The 21,371-nt window shown below is 32.8% G+C and overlaps 10 protein-coding genes across 10 annotated transcripts; 8 read left to right on the top strand and 2 right to left on the bottom strand.

The window, feature by feature from the left end:
• Positions 1-1,902: 1,902 nt before the first annotated feature.
• On the top strand, positions 1,903-3,063 carry Kpol_1049p18 (2,3-butanediol dehydrogenase; the record flags this gene model as incomplete). The annotated part of the gene is made up of 1 exon (XM_001643568.1): positions 1,903-3,063. The coding sequence occupies one exon, from the start codon at positions 1,903-1,905 to the stop codon at positions 3,061-3,063; it is 1,161 nt and encodes a 386-aa protein (XP_001643618.1).
• A 487-nt stretch (positions 3,064-3,550) lies between these two features.
• ECM1 (Ecm1p) lies at positions 3,551-4,141 on the top strand (the record flags this gene model as incomplete). The annotated part of the gene is made up of 1 exon (XM_001643567.1): positions 3,551-4,141. The coding sequence occupies one exon, from the start codon at positions 3,551-3,553 to the stop codon at positions 4,139-4,141; it is 591 nt and encodes a 196-aa protein (XP_001643617.1).
• Positions 4,142-4,690: 549 nt separating this feature from the next.
• Positions 4,691-6,403, top strand: CNE1 (calnexin; the record flags this gene model as incomplete). The annotated part of the gene is made up of 1 exon (XM_001643566.1): positions 4,691-6,403. One exon carries the CDS (start codon positions 4,691-4,693, stop codon positions 6,401-6,403), a length of 1,713 nt encoding a protein of 570 aa, XP_001643616.1.
• Positions 6,404-7,031: 628 nt separating this feature from the next.
• Positions 7,032-9,629, top strand: GPB1 (Gpb1p; the record flags this gene model as incomplete). Its single annotated transcript, XM_001643565.1, has 1 exon — positions 7,032-9,629. One exon carries the CDS (start codon positions 7,032-7,034, stop codon positions 9,627-9,629), a length of 2,598 nt encoding a protein of 865 aa, XP_001643615.1.
• Positions 9,630-10,859: 1,230 nt separating this feature from the next.
• On the top strand, positions 10,860-12,692 carry MRS6 (GTPase-activating protein MRS6; the record flags this gene model as incomplete). Its single annotated transcript, XM_001643564.1, has 1 exon — positions 10,860-12,692. The coding sequence occupies one exon, from the start codon at positions 10,860-10,862 to the stop codon at positions 12,690-12,692; it is 1,833 nt and encodes a 610-aa protein (XP_001643614.1).
• Positions 12,693-14,035: 1,343 nt separating this feature from the next.
• Kpol_1049p13 (40S ribosomal protein eS12) lies at positions 14,036-14,467 on the top strand (the record flags this gene model as incomplete). Its single annotated transcript, XM_001643563.1, has 1 exon — positions 14,036-14,467. One exon carries the CDS (start codon positions 14,036-14,038, stop codon positions 14,465-14,467), a length of 432 nt encoding a protein of 143 aa, XP_001643613.1.
• Positions 14,468-14,760: 293 nt separating this feature from the next.
• RAD17 (Rad17p) lies at positions 14,761-15,912 on the bottom strand (the record flags this gene model as incomplete). The annotated part of the gene is made up of 1 exon (XM_001643562.1): positions 14,761-15,912. The coding sequence occupies one exon, from the start codon at positions 15,910-15,912 to the stop codon at positions 14,761-14,763; it is 1,152 nt and encodes a 383-aa protein (XP_001643612.1).
• A 326-nt stretch (positions 15,913-16,238) lies between these two features.
• PEX22 (ubiquitin-protein transferase activating protein PEX22) lies at positions 16,239-16,772 on the top strand (the record flags this gene model as incomplete). Its single annotated transcript, XM_001643561.1, has 1 exon — positions 16,239-16,772. The coding sequence occupies one exon, from the start codon at positions 16,239-16,241 to the stop codon at positions 16,770-16,772; it is 534 nt and encodes a 177-aa protein (XP_001643611.1).
• Positions 16,773-17,052: 280 nt separating this feature from the next.
• SCP1 (Scp1p) lies at positions 17,053-17,673 on the bottom strand (the record flags this gene model as incomplete). Its single annotated transcript, XM_001643560.1, has 1 exon — positions 17,053-17,673. The coding sequence occupies one exon, from the start codon at positions 17,671-17,673 to the stop codon at positions 17,053-17,055; it is 621 nt and encodes a 206-aa protein (XP_001643610.1).
• Positions 17,674-19,091: 1,418 nt separating this feature from the next.
• On the top strand, positions 19,092-21,371 carry FLC2 (flavin adenine dinucleotide transporter FLC2; the record flags this gene model as incomplete). Its single annotated transcript, XM_001643559.1, has 1 exon — positions 19,092-21,371. A coding segment is annotated over one exon (2,280 nt), but the record flags the coding sequence as incomplete, so codon positions are not given.

Here is a 21,371-nt window from a genome sequence, read left to right as displayed (position 1 = left end):
GTTTCAGCCAAAAATCACTTTTTTCGAGGCCCAATAATATTTTTAAATTAAACGATACCACTTATAATACAAATAACAAGCTTATCCTAGTTATGTAATGAACTAATCATGAGGTATGACAAGGATACTCTCAAATTGATCGAGTAAGGTATTATATTTAAACCTTGGGGGACTAGATAAGTATCAGAAAGATCTTTAAAAGAAATAGGACTGGAGCCTTTTTCCTTAGTATGAATATTTTTATTAGGATGATAATGGGGTCTTGATAAAATGTAGAGAATTAAAATGGCACAAGGTATTACCATTTCATTCAAGATAATTACTTTAGATGATATATAATTTGTAATTTGAAATATCAAAATATCAACATATTAAAAGCTTAGTCTTTTCAGTAGTCAGAAATTCACTATTGCTAAGATATATGAATTTTTCAATTTTGTTCTGCTTTCAGGTTAACAAACTTAATTTCTTTCCCAATCCCATATTCTTGTGGAATCCAGCTAGATAACTAACAAGAATATACCAAGTGTCTAAAATATGCTTTTTGCATTTTTCCTAGTTACAATATATAATGGTTGATTGATATGATCAATACCATTGTTCCGCTACACCTGGAGACAATAACCAATTAATTAAATCACATTCTTCTTTTAAAGTTTCCTAATGATACCTTTTATAATCCCATCCGTTCCATAGAATCAACAGGAACCTCTTCAGAAACTAAAAAACTTAACAGATCATTTATTATCTTACTTCCACAATATAAAGCCTTATTCCCCATTCTAAACCCAGCAATAAACCAAAAAAAGAGGGTTTGCAGTACGGACCTAAGCTTAGCTTATTTACTACAAATACATAAATATACAGATGCATATAGATCGATTAAGAAAACAAGATGCTTTCACCCCACCCCCACAAATTAATATATTTCTTAAATTTTTAAAGGTCCAACCAAACGTTACCAAAGTTTCACCATCTTCCTTCCCTACAAACCAAAAACAATAACTACAACATCAAGACAATTGTTATAAGTAAATATTAGATAGATGCACCAAATGGTTTCAATTATCCTCTAAACCTGACGATTGTTTCATTATTACGATTCGAATTATTCATTAGTTTTTCTTCAAATTTCCTTTTTCAGCCCTGTCCCCTCAAAAGTTCTCTTCGAAATGTTACGTTTTAAGAAGGAAGCATATTCAACCTGGAGAATACCCATTGAAAACCATAATCCAAGCAAGGGGGAAAAGTGTGGGGGAGAAGGGAGTATTAAATAATGCTCTATGCATTTCAACTTTCAATGCTATTGCAATCACTTTATTTTTTTACTGTAGGTACGTCTCTATTGGTGACAAGATACCAACCAATACGTTCTATAATTATTACTATTCTTATTGTATCGATTAATTAATTAATCACCGACAGAGAAAATGTGAGGTTTGTACCCTCTGTTATGATAAAACGTAATGGCGTTAGTATTGGATTCATATTGAAAGTGATGAAGGCTTGTAGTAGATGTTAACTGGTTTTTAATATCTAGCTTAATGGTTTACTGTTAATTTTTAGACCTATTACTGATTAGCCCCTCCTTCCGATATAATATATCCAACTTATTCTTTATAATTACGTGATTTTGGAAAATGATGTAATTTTTAACATGACAATATATTTCAGATGGTGTTTACAATTTGTTTAAACATCAAGAAATTTGGTCATATATTAATCGAGTGAATATTGAATTTATTACCTCTCTTTTTCCTTTCGTTCAAATAATTTAAATCTTCATATTCAAGATAAACTTATATTATAGAATTAGTAAAATCAGCATAACAAATCAAATAAATAATCAACTATTAATATTATACTTAAATTAATTTCAAACAAATACACAAAAATTTTAGAATGAGAGCTTTAGCTTATTTTGGTAAAGGTAATGTAAGATTCACTTACTCATTAAAAGAACCCCATATTCATGCCGAAGATGATGTAATTATTGACATCTCTTGGTGTGGTATTTGTGGGACAGATTTAAAAGAATATACAGATGGTGCAATTTTCTTCCCAGAGGATGGATGCGTAAATCATATTAGTAATAATAATTTACCACAAGCCATGGGTCACGAAATATCAGGAATTATCTCTAGCGTCGGTCCAGGTTGTAAAAAATTCAAAATAGGTGACCATGTTGTCGTTGAACCAACAGCTACATGTATAGATAGATATCGTTGGCCAAATGCTCCAAATAGAGATACACCAATGTGCGAAGCTTGTAGAAATGGGATGCCTAATATTTGCAAATATTTAGGTTTAACTGGCGCAGGTGTTGAAGGTGGTGGATTCGCCGAAAAAATGGTTATCAATGAACATCACTGTCATAAGATTCCGCATCACATGCCTTTAGATGTAGCTTCCTTAATTCAACCAATTTCAGTTTGCTGGCATGCAGTTAAAGTTTCACATTATAAGCAAGGAGGTTCAGTGCTAATTGTGGGCGGTGGTCCAATTGGCTTAGGCACGATATTGGCATTGAAGGGATTCGGTTGTGAAGATATTGTGGTTTCTGAACCAGCTCTAATTAGAAGAGAATTAGCTGAGAAAATGGGTGCGAGAGTATTCGACCCTTCCAATATGTCTCTAGACAATTCAATCAAAACTTTGACTGAAATGGCACCAGGCAGCCAAGGTTTCGATTACACATTCGATTGTTCCGGTATACCCGCTACTCTAAAGGTAGCAATTGAATGTTGCACATTTAGAGGAACTGCAGTTAATATCGCAGTTTGGGGCCATAAACCTGTTGAATTTTTCCCTATGGATATCACATCACAAGAAAAAAGATATACAGGCTCTATGTGTTATACTAGTGAAGATTTCGAAGAAGTCATTGAAGCGTTCAAAAGTAAACGTATTGACATCAATACTGCAAGACATTTAATCACAGGTAAAGTACCTATTGAAGAAGGAATTGAAGGTGCTATGTTAAGATTACTGCGTGATAAAGGCCATACAATTAAGATTCTTCTAACTCCGAATAATAAGAACGAATTAGGCTACAAATTGTAGTCCAAACTTAACAAGACAAAGAAGAAAATTCTAAGCATATACTTAAAAAGTATTACCACAATTCAGTTGTGGTATGTATTCATATCATGTATGATTTAATGATTTTTTTTAAAAAACCAATAAAAGTTTCATTGTAATATATAATAATATACTTCCATTAGCATTAATCACTTTATAAGCATATAATAATAATTAATAAAATAATCGCAACAATAAGTATACTACAATTTTATCAACTCAATGGTATCAATGACTTAAATATATATATATATATATATCGATTATCTAGGTAATCTCAATCACCTTTCTTCACTTTTCACTATATGCATGGTTAGTATGAACATTGTAGGAATTATTCCGCAGTGCATTAACAAAAAAAAATTTTAGTACTTAAGAAGATGAGATGAGATGAGATGAGATGAGATAGAGGTATATTTCAGATTTAATCATAAAAGTTATGAAAGGGGAGAAAGAAGTATAGATACTCATGGCTAGAAAAGTGACAAAGAATTCCAGGGCTGCTAGAAGGGGATTAACAGAAGTTTTTGAACCTGAGGCTAATTCGCTTTCTGAATTGCCAAGAGCTCAAAAGACTGATTTAACAAATATTTTAGTAAGAACTGCTGCTAAAAATGAAGCATTACTAGATGCTAAGATTGGTAAGAAAAGAGCTAAGAAAAGTGGTATTAATAAGAAGGCATTAGAACTAAAATTAACTGAAACTGAGACTTTGATAGAGAAACAAAAGTTGCAAAGAGCACTAAATATTACAAATAGATTAGATGGTAAAATTGCTAAATCAGTAGCTCGTGCAAAATATGTCCAGAAAGCTAGAAAAGCTGGATGGGAAACAACGAACCAACTTATTAGAAATGAGCTAACAATCAATAATGATGAAGTTAAGGCCACCACTAAAGAAAAGACAGAAGATAACACCAGTACTGTTGAAGCAATGGAAGAACATGTTGAGACATATGGTGATGTAGAAGGATACGATGATCTCGAAGAAGATAACGATAAGTCTGTACCAAAAACTAAAAATATGTTCGAATTGTTGAACGATGACATCGAACAATAGGTAATAATAAAAATATTACTCCCTCTACATATATAATAGAAAATTTTGTATAGTAATAATATTAGTTTAATTTATAAATGGAACTTAGAGAAACTTAAAAGCATTAATGCATATTTAAATTATCATCAATCTCACTCACTGACAGAAAGATTGATATTTTATCGCCAATGGTAATATTTATATCATTACTTATTATTAAAGGTCACATTATGATGATGCACTTGGCAAGCCCTACAAAATTGAAAAATGAAAACGAAACCACTTTTAAAATGCAACTTATAAGAATATCAATTGACGTGTTCAAAGGTAGATAAGTAAGTGCTCTATAAGGATCAGAATAGGTACTGTTTGGTTAAACTATTAATTGAATCTCAAACTTTGATTTTTTTGTTTAGTTTGGCATTGTTGGTATTTCTAGTGTTTGTTCCATATATATCAAATAAAAGGTTTACTTTAGAATTTTGTTTAGGATTAACTAGTTGCTCATAGAGTTTATTAGGATATAATAGAGGTATTTTGACTAGGTATAAGAGTACAATCGTAGTTACAATGTTGAGTCGCAAGAGTATTTATTTGCTAGCTATTGCGTTTTTATCCAAGGTGGCAATTGCCTCCAAGGACGTTGAATACAATATTGAACATCCTGAGTTATCTTTGAAAGATATTGAAATTTCCAAGAATTCCTTTTGGGAACATTTCCAAAATTATGATACTAATGAAGAGTTCACAAAGACCTGGATCACCTCTGAAAGACAAGTTATTGATAGATCAAGTGGTGAAGAAAGGTTACAATATCCTGTAAAATGGGGGATTGAAGAAGCTTATTTGGTTCCTGGGTTGTCAGGTGATAAAGGTTTGGTGACATACCATGAAGGTAGTTTTGCAATGATTGGTCGTCAATTAGACAGTCCAATAAGATTTGAAGCTAAGGATAAACTTGTTTTACAATACGAATTAAAAGTCCAAACCCAATTCGAATGTGGTGGTGCTTTTATAAAATTATTGCCAAAAGTTAATGAGTCTGATTTCAAAAATTACGGTGATGATGATTCTGCAGTACTTGAATTGTTGTTTGGTCCAGATAATTGTCAGCCATACACAGATGAAATTCATTTTGGTATTAGAAAAACAAATCCAATCAGTAAGAAGAATGATTTGATGTTCTTAGAACATGCCCCAGTCTCTAAACTTGGTGATGATACATTATCCCATTTGTATACTTTAATAATCGATGGTAAAACTAATGATTTTGAAATCAGATACGATGGTAATGTAGTGATTGCTTCAAATTTATTAAAGGAAGGTGAATTTGTTCCACCATTCGGTGGACATAAAATGATCCCAAATCCTAAATCTGTTAAACCAAAGGATTGGGATGACCGTAAAGTGATCCCTGACTACGATCAAAAGAAACCTGAGGACTGGGATGATCGTGAATATATTCCTGATCCAGATGCTAAAAAGCCGGAATCTTGGGATGAATCTATTCCTGAATTCATCTCCGAACCTGACCGTAGCCAACCATCTTGGTGGGACGAGGAAACTGATGGTGAATGGGTTGCTCCATTTATTCCAAACCCATTATGTAAGACTGAAAAGGGTTGCGGTAAGTGGAAACCAGAGTATATTCTAAACCCTGATTACCAAGGCCAATGGAAACAACCAACAAAGGAAAATCCAAACTACCAAGGTGAATGGGAGCCAGAATTAATTGAGAATCCAAACCATTACGAAGATAAAACACCTGCCAAATTAGAAAACGAAATTGGTTCTATTTTATTCGAGTTCTGGAGTGGTTCTGTTGATCTAATGATTGATAACATCTACCTTGGTAAATCTGTCGACGAAGCTGAATTAATTGGTAACAAGACATTCTTGTTGAAGAGAGAATTGGAAGAAGAAGAAGTTAAGTCAGGCGGTAAAGCCGTCCCATTGGGATCCAAGAAGAAGACTGAACCAATTATCGAAACTGAAGAAAATGAATATATCAAAAATATTGCTGAATTTGTTGATTCATTGCCTCCAATTGTCCAATACATTTCAGGTGGTCTAATACTACTTGGTTTATTAATGATGTCAGCTTCAATAGTTTTGAAAGGTACTATGGCATTACAAGGTGAAGACTACGTTGCCCCTAAGAAAACCAAGAAAGTTTCCACAACTTCAGAAAAGAAGGAAACTAGTGATAAATCAACTGGATCAAGTACAGCAATTAAGGAAGAAACTTCTTCAGATGAATTAACTTCAAGAAAAGCTGATTGATTTAGCTTCATATGTCAATTATATACGTCCCATTTTTTTTCTTTTAAAAAAAAAAACAAACCTTAATGCCATTTTTTCCCCTTTCAAAGAATGACCTTTTATATCTATTTTTCCTTTTCCTTTTCCTTTTTCTTTTGTTTTCTTTTGTTTCTTGTTTAGTTCCTTCACTTCTACAAATAAATATATCTTTAAAATAACTATATACATGTAAGCATACAATAGATTAAAGCTACTCAACAAGTAATTGCTATACTATGAACACTATCTAATGTCCTTATCACTAACCAATCCATCAAACTTCGAACCCTCCTAATCTCTCTTGTATATTGAAGCTGTCTTGTCATTTCCCTTCTCAATGTAGCTGGTTTATTCTGCGGACGAACTTTAAACCTCGGTAAAAATTATTAGAGGTTAAAAAGAACGATGGATTGCATTTAAACTATATTATATTATAAACTAATATTTAGTCTTCTAGATGAAATAATAAATGGGTTATAAATTCGATATAAAGGTGCTACTAATCGGTTAAAGATTGTGTTAGATTCGTATTATATATAATTAATTATTTCAAAAAAAAAATATTTAGGTTTAGAGAATCCTTTATTATCTACTCAAAAAAAAAATAGCTATGGAGGAACGAAAATTGGATTTATCTCCTCTTGATGTCGATGAAGGTTACGATATTACACAAAGTGGTGTAAGTGAGATTACTCATACGTTGGATAACGAGCTTGTTATCGATATACAAAATTCGAAAAAAAGGAGGCATATTCCTTATATGTCAAATTATTTTTCAGCTTTACATAATAATTCTGATAAGTTAACGAAGAAAAGGATAAGCCTAACCAATGAATCATTGTTGAAAAGATATTACGAGACCAGGAAATCTGTTGCTTATAATTATTATAGGAATAGTAGTATTGTGAGTAGTTCTGATTCTGCTGCTACTCAAAGCAACGAAAAGCTAACTAGTTTTTTTTCTACTGAAAATATCTTTGGTTTATCAGAAGATCAAATTAATTCATATACTTTAATGAATAACGTTGACTTGCAGTTCAAGGATGTCAACAAGGATAATTATGACATGGATAACAACAATGAAAATGATACCGAGTCTAGTGATCTAGGATGCGAAGAACTGTTCAATTCCGCTGCATTAACAACGTATTATAACTATTACCAAGGACTTCTAACTGTGGATCCGAAAGATTTGAACGTTATGAAAGATCATCATTTATGGATGCCATCGTTAAGGAAGGACTACAGATATTTATTATTCCGCAAGGGGAAATCTACATTAGATCCATATGCGTACAAAACATGCCCATTATTTATTGAGGGAACTGGTTACATTCCAGAGCAATATGATACCTATGCTGGGAGCACAATGATTCCTGGCATATTTTCGGAAGTGAAATTACCTTCATTGGTTCATCATTGTTCTGTAGAATGTGACGACCAAATGTATATTTTAGGTGGATTAATGGCTTGTTATAGGTACGATGAAGAAGCTCCAAATCTTAATGATTTTACAGTTAAAGGTGTTGACAACTTACCCCCACCTATAATCCCAGATGTAATAAATAATCCAGCAATGGTAGACAACCCTCATCTATATGTATTATCATATACGTCCAGTAGGTTGACAAGACCTCAATTGTCAGGTAACATCCCTCCACCATTATTATGCATGCAAGGTTCAAAATTAACGGACCGTTATATATTTTACTATGGTGGGTTCGAACTTAAGACAAAGACACATGTAGATGAAAATGGTAAATATCATTTAGAAAAATGTGTTTTCATAAACAATGCAGGCTACATTCTGGATACATTAACTTTTCGATTTACTAAGATAGATGTCATGTCTCAACCTTATAGTTTTATTTCATGTACATCATTATCGGCAAGATTTGGACATTGCCAAGTATCTCTAGGAAATGAAGTAGTTATAGAACCAAGTACTAAGACTGGCGATGTTACAAATACCAGTTACGACGAGTCGAATGACCAAACTTCAATAAGTGGAGTAAGTTCAGTAGGGAGTGATTCTACTTCGATTTTACGTTCTGCATCGCCAATGTTAGACCCAACAAAATCACTATCAAACAACACACACCAATCAAATGCCTTTTCAGTTTTAGTATTTGGTGGATATACGTTATCTAATGGTGATAAATATGAAGCAATGGATGATATGTGGAAAATAGAAATTCCTGTGGTAGCAAGAGGTAAGATTGGTTATTACAAATTTGATGAATCTGCAAATGCATCAATGATTCCAATTGATAATGCACCAGGAAAATGGCCATCAAAAAGAGGTTTTGCTGGAAGTTGTATACCATCTATTCCGATTCCTACTACAATTAACTCCGAAGAGGATATTTTGAAGAAATTAGAAAATGAATTCGAGATTGAATATAATGCAATTAGAACTGATAAAAACTCGTCTACAGCATACTATAAAGTTGACCAAATGATGAACGATTCAGTAGACGAAAAAAATGCTAATGAAAGTTTTGTGTTTATCAGACGTAAGGAAATGAACAATAGGAATGAAAATATTGATATAGTTCCAAAGGATATACAGCCTAATTTTTTCAAGCCTATTCCTCCAAAAGAAGAAAAAGAATCAAAGAAGACGCTGGTTCTTTATGGTGGTTCAAATTATTATGATGTTTACGGTGATATGTGGTGGTTTGACTTGGATGGAGAAAAATGGGAATGTGTTTCTGCCTTTGCAAAAACTGAAAATAACGACGAGGGAATGGTTCCTATCGAGGTTCCAAATGTCGGACATTCTTTGTGCCCAATTGGTTCCATGCTTGTTTGTGTAGGAGGCTTAACTCCAGAAGATGTTAACGATCTTTATCCTGAATCTAGAGGTCCAGATGACAAATCTCATGAAAGACATTCAAAAGAAAATGACTACGAAGCAGTGCCTGTAGGGTCTGCGTTGTTTACTATATTAGATCTAGATTCTCAGTGTCTAGAGGGTCAAAAAATAAAGCATTCCGATGACGGATATTCACGTCCTGTTTATACCAAGATAACTGGAAGAGAAGAAAGTCAGTTAATAAGATCGATAGGAAGTACTGCAATACAAATAAATGGAACAATTATACTAGTTGGAGGTTTAGTAGCAGTCCATGGGAAGTTAACGGATTTGTACCTGAGAGGAACAGTATTGCACAGTGTAATGCCATCAATAAGTTTATCGACTTGAAAAGAACCGATTTTTTTTTAATTTTAATTCAAAAGGTCCTATAGACCCCTTCCTATTTGTATTGTTATTTTTATTTTCCAATATTCCTTATACGGTCTCTTTTCTCTTTCTCCCCTTGTTGGCCCAGCCCAACATTCTTCTAGCCAACCTTGAAAAGTATTGCCCTTGTATCAACGTTCAAAAATACAAGAATTTGGTTTTTTTTTTATCAAGAGTAACCATATCCAAGAATCTCAAAAACAAGAAAAACAAGAACAACAACAACAATAATATTCGTGTGTCTATAAAGGAAAGTTTCCGTACTTTTCTTCATCTCTTCATTTTCATCCCAAGTCAATAAAATTACATCATAGCTTCAATGTTACCTTAGCTTTAATGCTACTTTTGCCTTGATAAAAAAAAAAAAATTTTTATTTCGAACTAATAACTTCCTCCCCCTTCTGTTTGTTTGTACCATTACAAAATTTCAATCATAATCAATAACATCATACTTTACACATCATCATCACCACCATCTTCAACATTTCATTGTATAATATGATGGATAGAATGAATATATCAATATCAATATCATAATATTGTTCGTAAATTACTGTTATTATTAGTATGACGATGATGATGCAGGAAGGAAAATTTTTTTTTTCTTTGTCACTACACACTCTTAAGAAAAGTGTGGAGGACCCGAAATTTTAAAAATTTAAAATATTTAAAATAAAAAGGTTTAAAACTTAAATTGAGTATTCACAAAAGCTTTTATTTGACTAAGTCATAAGAGATGGATATGTTCAATTTACTATTAGGTATAGGTAATATCATATTTTGCATTTGACTGTTTTGTGAGGAGCTTAAAGGAAGCTGATTATATATTCTTTTCGAGCTCTTTTGGTTTCAATATTATTAAGAGAAATTGTCAAAAAAGAAAATAGCATAAGAAAAAAAAAAGTTGTTTTTAAGAGGTTTTATTTTAAAGTTTTGGAATAGATATTGTAAAAAATCCAAAGTTTAATAAAATAGTATAGAGAACAAATCATTACTTTAAGTTTTATCCATTTTTTGTTTAATTCTGAACGTCTTTGGAGAAGCTGTTTTGACATAGAGTTTTTTTTTTGGAAGGGACCTTATTGAAGCAATCTTTTTTTTAAGGTAACCTTTTATTTCGTATTATTTCCCTCTTTTTGAAGTTCATTGATTAAGTATTAGGTTATAGTTAGGTTTAAACCATTTTTAATAATGTCTCGTGCTGAACGTCGTCCATCAATGGCAGAGCGTAGGAACTCATTTTTATCTTCACCAATGCAATCGGTCGGTACTCCATTGGTAGTGCCTCATTTAGCTGGTATTGAAGATCCATTGCCTGATACTACACCAGAAAAAGTCGACGTTTTAATTGCAGGTACCGGTATGGTGGAGAGTGTCTTGGCTGCTGCTTTATCATGGCAAGGTTCAAACGTTTTACATATCGATAAAAATGATTATTATGGGGATACTTCTGCTACTTTAACTGTAGACCAGCTAAAACAATGGGTTAATGATATCAATTCAAATTCTTCCAAATGTTATGAGAATGCAAAATTATATATTTCAAAAACCTTAAGTCAGAGAAATAAATATCAATCAAGAGATTTTGGTATTGATTTATCTCCAAAAATCTTATTTGCAAATTCAGATTTGCTTTCGATTTTAATTAAATCGAGAGTACACCAATATTTGGAATTCCAATCTTTATCAAACTTTCATACCTTTGAAAATGATTCGTTTGAAAAATTAACAAATTCAAAACAAGAAATTTTCACAGATCAAAGTTTATCCTTAATGACAAAAAGAAACTTAATGAAATTTATAAAATTTGTATTGAAGTGGGAAGAACAACCGGAAATCTGGAAACCTTATACTGATAGACCCATAATTGATTTATTATTAGAAAAATTCAAGCTAGAGAGAGAACAAATCTTCGAATTAATTTTTTCCATTGGTTTATGTTATAACTTGGAATCCAAAACTGTTGGTGCATTACAAAGAATTCGTAGATATTTAACCAGCTTTGATGTTTATGGTCCTTTCCCAGTCTTATACTCAAAATATGGTGGCCCAGGAGAATTATCTCAAGGTTTCTGTAGATCAGCAGCAGTAGGCGGTGCTACATATAAGTTAAATCTACAATTGGTTTCATACAATCCAACAACTAAAGAGGCAACATTTAATGATGGCTCAAAGGTAAAAGTTGAGGAAAAAGTAATCATGTCTCCAACACAGACAGCAAGTGATAGTAAAAACGTCCCAGACCAACCATATGAAGTCCATAGATTAACATGTATTGCAGAAAAATCATGTTCACAATGGTTTGCTGAAGGAGAATCTGCAGCTATTGTTGTATTCCCACCAAACTCTTTGAAGTCCAATAATAGACAAGTTGTTCAAGCCTTTATACTAGGATCTGGTACTGAAACGTGTCCAGCTGGAACCAGTATATGGTATCTATCGACTACTGAAACTGGCTCTAGAGCTGAATTAGATCTTGATGCTGCATTAGAAGCATTGGAAGTGAGCTTAATTAGAGAAACTTCTACTGAATTTGAAAATGAAAATGGAATTTTAGAATTTGGACCAAATGGTGAAAGTATTATTAATTCAGTTAAGCTTGGGAAATCATTTAAAGAATATATCCCAAGGGACAAAATTCAATTTCTTTTAAAATTGTATTATACTCAATATACTAGTACTCCGGTATTTGACGTTGTTAAAGATGAGTTCTTCAATAGAAAACATGATGCGAACCAAGAATTGCTTATCCCTGGTGCTAGTGACAATGGTGTTATTTTTTCATCTATGCCATCTGCTGAAATATCTTATGATGAGGTAGTAACCTCGGCTAAAGTGCTATATGAGAAGATTGTAGGTAGTGACGATGATTTCTTTGACGTTGATTTTGAAGAAGATGAAGTACCTACAGGAAGCAGAACTGCTCCTGTTGAATATGAAAATACTTTTGAAGAAGATGATGACGAAGATATCGAAATGTCAAACTCTAACGTCGAAGAAGCAGTAGGAGAGATGGAAATATAGCATTAGTTATATATTTTCTTACGATCTTTCCCTCTTTTCTTCATTATGCCCAAATCAACAATTGCAAATTGCTTATCAACTCATGAAGTCATTATGATGTAACTGCAGACTGCAGACAGTAAATATCAACCGACCAATCGACCAACCAATTCCCAAAGATCAGATTAGAAATGTGATAAAACTATTATTTTAAAATAAAAATATTAGGAATGTTAAAATATTTCCCAATAGGGGAGTGATAAAGGCAAAAAGATACAGGGCGAATCTTATGATCATTTCATTTTCATTTTTATTTGTTTCTATTTTTAATTATTTTTTTTCCTACCAAGCTGGTCTTAATACATGTACAAAGAGAACAATATGAGCATCAAACAGAATATTAGTAAGTGCCAGTGTCATCCATCTTTAAACAAGTAATGGAAATTACAAAGACACAAACTATATATATTTTATGTTATGAAACAGCTGAATGCCAATTTTTTTACTACTGTCGATCTTTAAATCCAAGAATCATCAGTAATAAACTAATACTCCCATGAAACATAGCTGTTAACAAGATGATCAATCCCTTAATATCGCATTTTAATTTTTTTTTTCTTTTTAACCAGATATCAAACCTCTAAAGATATTTATAATAAAGGCTCTATCTGTATTATTATTATAATGTTATAAGTTTGTATATATTATTAATTGATATACCGTTTTTATTTCTATTTCACCAGTAGTATCTTGGTATTGTATATTTCAAATACATGTGTATAAGATCTTCCTTTCCAATTGCTAAAGCAATAAGAGAGATATTACACAGAGAAATACCTAAATGATCACGTGTCATAACAACAAGTGAATTCTTTCAAGTGACTGCTCCAGAATCACCAAATACATCCGTACACCAAATATAAAACACACCGACCATTTAAGAAAAAGTACCATCAACACACAGCCAAATAATCACGTGCTTTCCCTTTTCTTCTACAGAATTTCTTCTGTTTTCCGTCTTTTCCTCCCCTCAATTCATTCACAAATATAAAAAAAAATTGTTCGAACGGACCGACGCAAATTGATGAAAATTTCAAATCAAGATGATGATGATGATGATGAAACTAATAGATGGAATTAGATACTATCTAACTAAGACCTATCCTGGTATAGGCTTATTGAATCGAATTGAATTAATATTTCAAGAATGGAACTTTAACTAACATTCTGAAACTTGTTTATTTCAAGTGTTGTAAATTTTTTGTAATTATATCTTATTCATTCTTATTTTTAATTTCAGTTCTCCACGGAGCAGTTAACCTGTCGAAGAAGTCACTACTTAGCATATTAGTGTAATAATCAAAATGTCTGACGTTGAAGAAATTGTCGAAGTTCAAGAAGAAGTTGTCGTTGAACAATCCGCTGAAGTTACCATCGAAGATGCTTTGAAGGTTGTCTTGAGAACCGCTTTGATCCACGATGGTTTGGCTAGAGGTTTGAGAGAATCTACCAAGGCTTTGACCAAGGGTCAAGCTCAATTAGTTGTCTTGGTCAGCTCTGTTACTGAAGACAACATCATCAAGTTAGTTGAAGGTTTGGCTAATGACTCCGAACACAAGGTTCCATTGATTAAGGTTGCCGACGCCAAGCAATTAGGTGAATGGGCCGGTTTAGGTAAGGTCGACCGTGAAGGTAACGTCAGAAAGGTCGTCGGTGCCTCTGTCGTCGTTGTTACTAACTGGGGTGCTGCCACTGATGAACGTAACATGATCTTAGAACACTTCTCTCAACAATAAATTGATTAATCCTTCAAGCAAGGTTTATTTTCTATTTTTTTGTTATCAGGAGAAATTATAGCAATATAATAAGTGTACTAATTTTGTTATAATCAGAATTCAGAACATTTTGTATTAACACTCTATTCATTTATATATTAAATTAAAAATTACATATATTATCAATTTGTAGGTGTAGGTAAGTATATCTATTAATTAATGCAATTTGAACTATTCTACATTTTTTATGTTTGTATCTATATTATACTTTATGCAATCATTTCTGTGTAATTACGGTGATTAGAAAAGTGTCATCAAAAGAACAATGGTATATCATTTGTAGACGGGATGTTCTCGTCATGGGTGTCGTCATTACCACCAGATCCTTGATCTATAACTCTGCTCGTAGATCTGTCAGAATTTATCGTATCCTCATCCATCAATGAGCAAATGTTGGTGTGGACATCATCATCAAAAAGTGCTGACCCTAGCATACTTATCTCGATCACAATTCCAGGATAATCTTTTGGTAATTGTGCATTTGGTCCTTTATTAAAATTATTATTATTATTATTATTATTATCGTTATTACTATTTTTGGTTCTTGTGTTTTCATCTAACACGAAATCTTCAGTTTGACTCAATATATTTACACTTAGTAGTCCATTGTCATCCATTCTAAGTAAAACTTTGCTTGCAATTTTTGTACTCATTCTAATCTTATCAAACGATGACTTATTAAATACACCTATTATAGGTTCGTCATATAATATGGTTGTCGAATCACTATCGAATACCTGCAACTTTTCTATTATAGATCTGTTAACAGGAAATTTAAATTTTGAATAACCCATCGAAGATTTCGATATTATTGCAAAAATATTTTTGTTATAGTCCTTTGAAGTTTTCACATATATATAATATTCCTCAGTACCGATTTCCTTTAAATCTTTCAAGACTGTATAAAGAATATCACCCTTCAAGATACATTCAAAAGTAATCCTTTGTCTATTTAATTCCAAAGCTGCACCGTCTGTATTTTCTGTCGAATAAGTATTATATTCAACTTTCTCAGATATAAATGAATCTTCAAATATTAAAACAAAAGGGTGTCCATCACCATTATAGGACATTGTACATTCAATAATATCGTCGTTGTTACGATTAACAACATTAAAACTATTCAAAATATGACTTAGATGAACTTTAAGCTTCATATAATCGTCTCCATCCCCTTCTCCATCCTCATCTTCATCTTCATCGTAAAGATAGGTAACAAATAATTCCTTTGACAGATACAACTGGATCCTTATCACACTTGTACATTCCCTAACAAAGGACAAACCATCCTTATCAACATAAATCAATGCATCATTATCACCAAATGGCATTAAACAATCCAAAGCAGTGGTGATATGTTCCAAATGAATAGTAGTCGCACTAAATTTCGTAGTCTCAACAATCATTATAATAAGGCCTTATTTATGTACCACATACAATAAACCTCAAACCTCTACTTTTGTCCTACTTTAGCGATCCAAACCAACTCTCAACTCCTCCAGTTGCTCCAGTTCATGGATCTTCATCATCATTATAGTGGTGATTATCTCCATTCAATCTCTTAAATACATTTTTTAGATTCGACTTTAAATTTTGTAATTGATATAAAAAAGGTTTTGATCTCTTGTATCAACTTTTTGATTCTGATCTATTGGATTATAATTGGAGAGATGTGGTTAATGTTTAAGTTCAGGAGGATCATATAACATCAATATAAGGTAGCTATTCAATTATGTCTGATTTGTCCAGAAATAACAGGTTAAGGGGGATCGTTGCAGGTGCAGCAGTTGCGGCAGCGTTGGGTGTCACAGGATATATTTGGTGGAGGAATCATTTAACGAATGGTGGTGATGATGAAGATGATGATGATGACGACGGTGATGGTGATGGTGACGATGGTGATGGTGATGGAAATGGGGGTCAAGATTCCAAAACTATTATTTTGACCAAAAGTTTGTGTGAAAATAAGGGTATTGATTGGAAGAGGTTGTTTGATACAAACTGTGTAGTGTTAGTGACACCAGGATTAAAGTTCCAACCATCGAAGGACAGTGTGAATTCAACTAATGATTATAAGATAATTCATTGTGATACAATGGAAGGGTTATTTTCCTGTGCCAAGCATTTGGGTAAGAAAAAATTATTGTACGTACCTGATGAACTTGAATCTGGGTTGCCGGTTGACATTAGCAGATTTGTCAGGGAAGTTGTCGAACTAGATAGTGATAATTTAAGAAAAGACCCTGAACTTTTCTTTAAATATTAGACCACAAGAGACCTACTGGTGTCACATTTTTTTTGCATCGAGATTAATTAGGACAAGGGGGAAGAGGAGGGTTTTACATGTTAATAATCATAAATTAAGTATATCAGGTGAAAGCTGAAAGCTGAATAAAAAAACCAAGCCAAACCAAGCATTATTTTCTCTATTATGACCACTACTACTGGTAACGACAAATTTAATATCATTCTGTTCTTTGTAAACTATATATATAATTTGTATAATATAATATAATATGATATAGTATAATATAACGTTATTTTTGCTACACAATATCTCTTCTTTGACCAAAGACGACACCTTCTGAGCTCTGTGAGGCACCTTTCATAAACCCATATTCCATAGAACTCCAGCCACCACTAGATTGTAAATGCTTTGGTTTACCCTTGACAGGTGGTCGAGGCCTCTTTGTTGATAGTTGTGGACCAATTACAGGGAATCTCTCAGGATGTTTTTTATTTGCATACCTTGAAATTGATTTTAAGGTTTGGTATACAATAGCAGGATCCTGTTCTTCATATAAGTCGATAGTTTGAAATAATTCATCTTCAGGCACACCATAATTTCTAGCAAAAGCTAAAAAGTTTGATATCTGTTCCATTTGAACAAAGGGCATTTTTGATTCTTTCCATTTGATCAACTTAATTGAATCATTGTCCCCGCCATCTTGCTTGATCAACTCATTAGCCAACTTACACAGTATGGTACCATCCTTTAATAATTCCAAAAGGGTAACATTATTGTAATCATCCAAATTCAAGTTTAAAACAGACTTTAGTATCCAGGTTTTAATATCACTAATAGCCTCCTGTGAGAATTTTGAACTTCTTAAAAGTTTCAAATCCTCATCCAAGGATGTAACATCAGGTTTTATACCATAACTCATATTCGAAATTAACACTTCTTAGTTAACCACCACAGTCGGTCCCTATTCTCTGCTGTTATCGAAACAAGACCACTAGCAACCTGTAACAAGAAGCATGAATATTCTATACAACGAGATAAACTAATATACTGTAAAAATGTACTTGCGAGGGGTAGTGTAATGACATAAGACAAGACAAGACTAGACGAGACGAGACGAGATGAGCCATAAAATAGGCTGAATAACTAGTATCACTACCGACCCCCCCTCCTTCCTCCACCCTAACACGACCAATTCCCACTACTATTTATTACTTCAAACAAGATAGACTCAACGTTATCAGTCACCGTCGTGATCATAACAACTGTTAAGCTCTCTTGGTTTAATTAATCAATTGATCAATTGATTAATTTGCAATAGATTAAAAGACATGGATTCCCAAGCCACGATAGCTTATTCTGCAAGACATGGCAAAACTTTAATTAATCAAGCCAGTGTTATAACACACTTTTTAATATAGACCAGCTTGACACATCTCACCTATATTATATTTGCATTGCATCGAATGCATACATCTCTGCTCTGGAGTGCCAGTGTTCCAAGAACGATTGACGCTTTTGCTAAGCCAAGATCAAACCAAGCAATTTTGCAGATGCATTACTATTTTGATCTTGCTCTTGCTCTTGCTCTTGGTGTTGATGTTGATGTTGATGTTGTTCCAGTCAAGTCAACTGTTTTATATAACATAACATACATGCAAGTAATGAAAAATCATTTCATCTGTTTCTGTTTCGGTTTCGAAATAATATATACATACATATATATTTGCTACTAAATTTAGCAACATATTTGATTCTTTCCTTTTCTTTTTAACGCATTTCGCCTATATCGAAACAAAGCATCTTCGAATCGAATTAACTAAACTAACTAGTTTAAACAACTAAGACACATATAAATATATAATTGTATTGATCTAAGGTTATTATAGGTTACTAGTTGTCTTGAGAGTTTGTCTTTTGAAGTTTTATTTGCGTACGAGTGTGGGGATCCTTTTTGTTTAAGGATTTGTATTTGGTTCAGGACTGGTTCACAGATACCTTTGGATTTTGGCTTGCAAAAAAGAAAGAAGTTCCATATATAATTAAATAACCAAAAAATATTTTTTTTTGAAAGATATTTTTATTTGATCTGGTGAGTTACTAGACATCATTTGTTTATTATACTGTATCCTATTGCCAATATAGAGATAGATTCGTTGGTTACATCTAAAATATCTCTTTTTTTTTTTGCTATAAGAACAAGAAAGAAAAAAAAAAATACTGCAAGGACAGGATCTGGCATCGTTGGGAAAACCCATTTGCTGCATCTGGTTTATTTGAAATAAAACATAAAAATTAAGACACATATTACTTTTGTAAAGTACTTCAAGAACAATAGTGATGAATTTTAAAAGTTTTTTATATGTGCATTTGATACTTTGGATGTCATTTTGGCAACTGGTTTTTGCTAATAATTCTACAAAACACATTAAAACTTCCTCGTTGTTAACATGTATGGAAAATTCACAATTTACAGCATCTTTCTTCGAGGTGAAATATTTCCCAGGTAATGAATCAGTTGTATTCAATATCGATGCAACTACTACTATTAATGATAAAGTTAAAGTTAAAGTTCAGTTAATCGTGTATGGTTTAAACGTTTTCGAAGATACTTTTGATTTATGTTCGTTAGGTGACCTATCTCTATGTCCCTTAGTTGCAGGTAGAATTGATATATCTTCAAGTTATAAGTTGGAGAATAATGAATATACAAAACAAATCCCAAACGTAGCTTACACGATACCTGATTTAGATGCGCAAGTTCGTGTAACAGTTTATTCAAGTAGTGACAGCAGCGATTCAAATACTTTGGCTTGTGTTCAAGCTACGTTGAGTAATGATAAAACTGTTCAAACAAAATATGCATCTTGGCCAATTGCCGCAATTTCAGGTTTAGGTATATTAACCTCTGCTTTTGTCTCAGTTATTGGGTATTCTACAACTTCTGCTCATATTGCATCAAATTCGATCTCTTTATTTATCTATTTCCAAAATTTAGCTATTACGGCTATGTGTGCAGTTTCAAAGGTACCACCAATTGCTGCTGCTTGGACCCAGAACTTCCAATGGTCAATGGGTATTATTAATGCAAAGTTCATGCAAGATGTTTTCGATTGGTATGTTCAAGCTACTAAAGGTGAATCAACCGTAGTTGTAGCAAACAAAGATCTGTTATCTATTACAGTCCAAAAGAGATTGCTTACAAATTTATTCAAAAGAGCTGTATCTGTTGCATCATCAAGCGATCTATATTTTGATTCAGTATTAGACGACTCTTCACTTTACACTTCAAATGAAAGAAATAGCACTGACTACGTTACAAAAATTCTAGTTCTAAGAGGTATCGAACGTGTAGCATTTAAAGCAGGGATTGAATTATCAAATTTCTTCTTAACAGGTGTAGTGTTCTTTATTTTCTTTTTATTCTTCCTCTCTGTAGGTATGGTATTCTTTAAAGCATTAATTGAACTTTTGGCTCGTTTAAATGTAATTCAAGCAACAGCCAATTTCTTCCAATTTAGAAAAAACTGGAGTAGTGTCATGAAAGGTACCTTATACAGAATGGTAATTATTGCATTCCCTCAATTAACTTTACTATGTATCTGGGAATTTACCCAAATTGATTCACCAGCAGTAATAGTGGATGCAATTGTAATATTTGCCTTGTGCCTGGGTTTGATGGCATATGGTACTTTACGTGTGATTTTAAAAGGCAGAGAGTCTACAAGAATGTATAAGACACCTGCATATTTACTGTATGGTGACATGAAATTTTTGAATAGATATGGGTTCTTATATTCACAATTTCACGCTGACAAGTATTGGTGGCTAATGCCATTATTGGCCTATTCATTCTTAAGATCTTTATTTGTCGCTGTCTTACAACATAATGGTAAAGCTCAAGCTTTGATCGTTTTCATTATAGAAGTGCTTTATTTTGGTTGTTTATGTTGGATACGACCATACTTAGATAAACGTACTAACATTTTCAACATTTTCATTCATTTAGTGACATTAATCAATTCATTGATATTTTTATTTTTCAGTAATTTATTTGGTCAACCACCGGTGGTATCTTCAGTTATGGCAGTTGTATTTTTTGTATTAAATGCAGTGTTTGCCCTATTTTTATTATTGTTCACTATCATTACCTGTGCTATTGCATTGATTCACAGAAACCCAGATGCTCGTTACCAACCAATGAGAGACGATCGTGTATCTTTCATTCCTAAGTTACAAGGTGGTGAATCTACAGATGCATTAAGAGGTAGCAAAGATGATAACGAATTATTCGAAATGGGTAAGGCTGCTATGGACTCTAACGAAACAGAAAAGGAAAGAACTATTAGAGTTGATCAATTTAGCAGGTCAGGTGGTAATAGATTGTTGTTTGATGACTCTGAAAGTCTTTTCACCAACAATACTAATTACTTCAAATCTAATAGTTTAACTAATGAATCATTATCTAATCAAGCGGTACAACCTACATCAGCTGTATTAGGAGGAGGTTCACATTTAACAGCTCATCAATATCAAAGAGTTCCTACCGGTTCAAATAACTCTTCGCCGCAGAAGGGACAGGCATTAAAGAAGCCAGAGACCAGCTTTTACAGTGGAAAT

The sequence above is a fragment of the Vanderwaltozyma polyspora genome, genomic scaffold (genome assembly GCF_000150035.1).
Source record: "Vanderwaltozyma polyspora DSM 70294 KpolScaffold1049 genomic scaffold, whole genome shotgun sequence".
NCBI lineage: Eukaryota > Fungi > Ascomycota > Saccharomycetes > Saccharomycetales > Saccharomycetaceae > Vanderwaltozyma > Vanderwaltozyma polyspora.
This window is presented reverse-complemented; position numbering and strand designations above follow the sequence as displayed.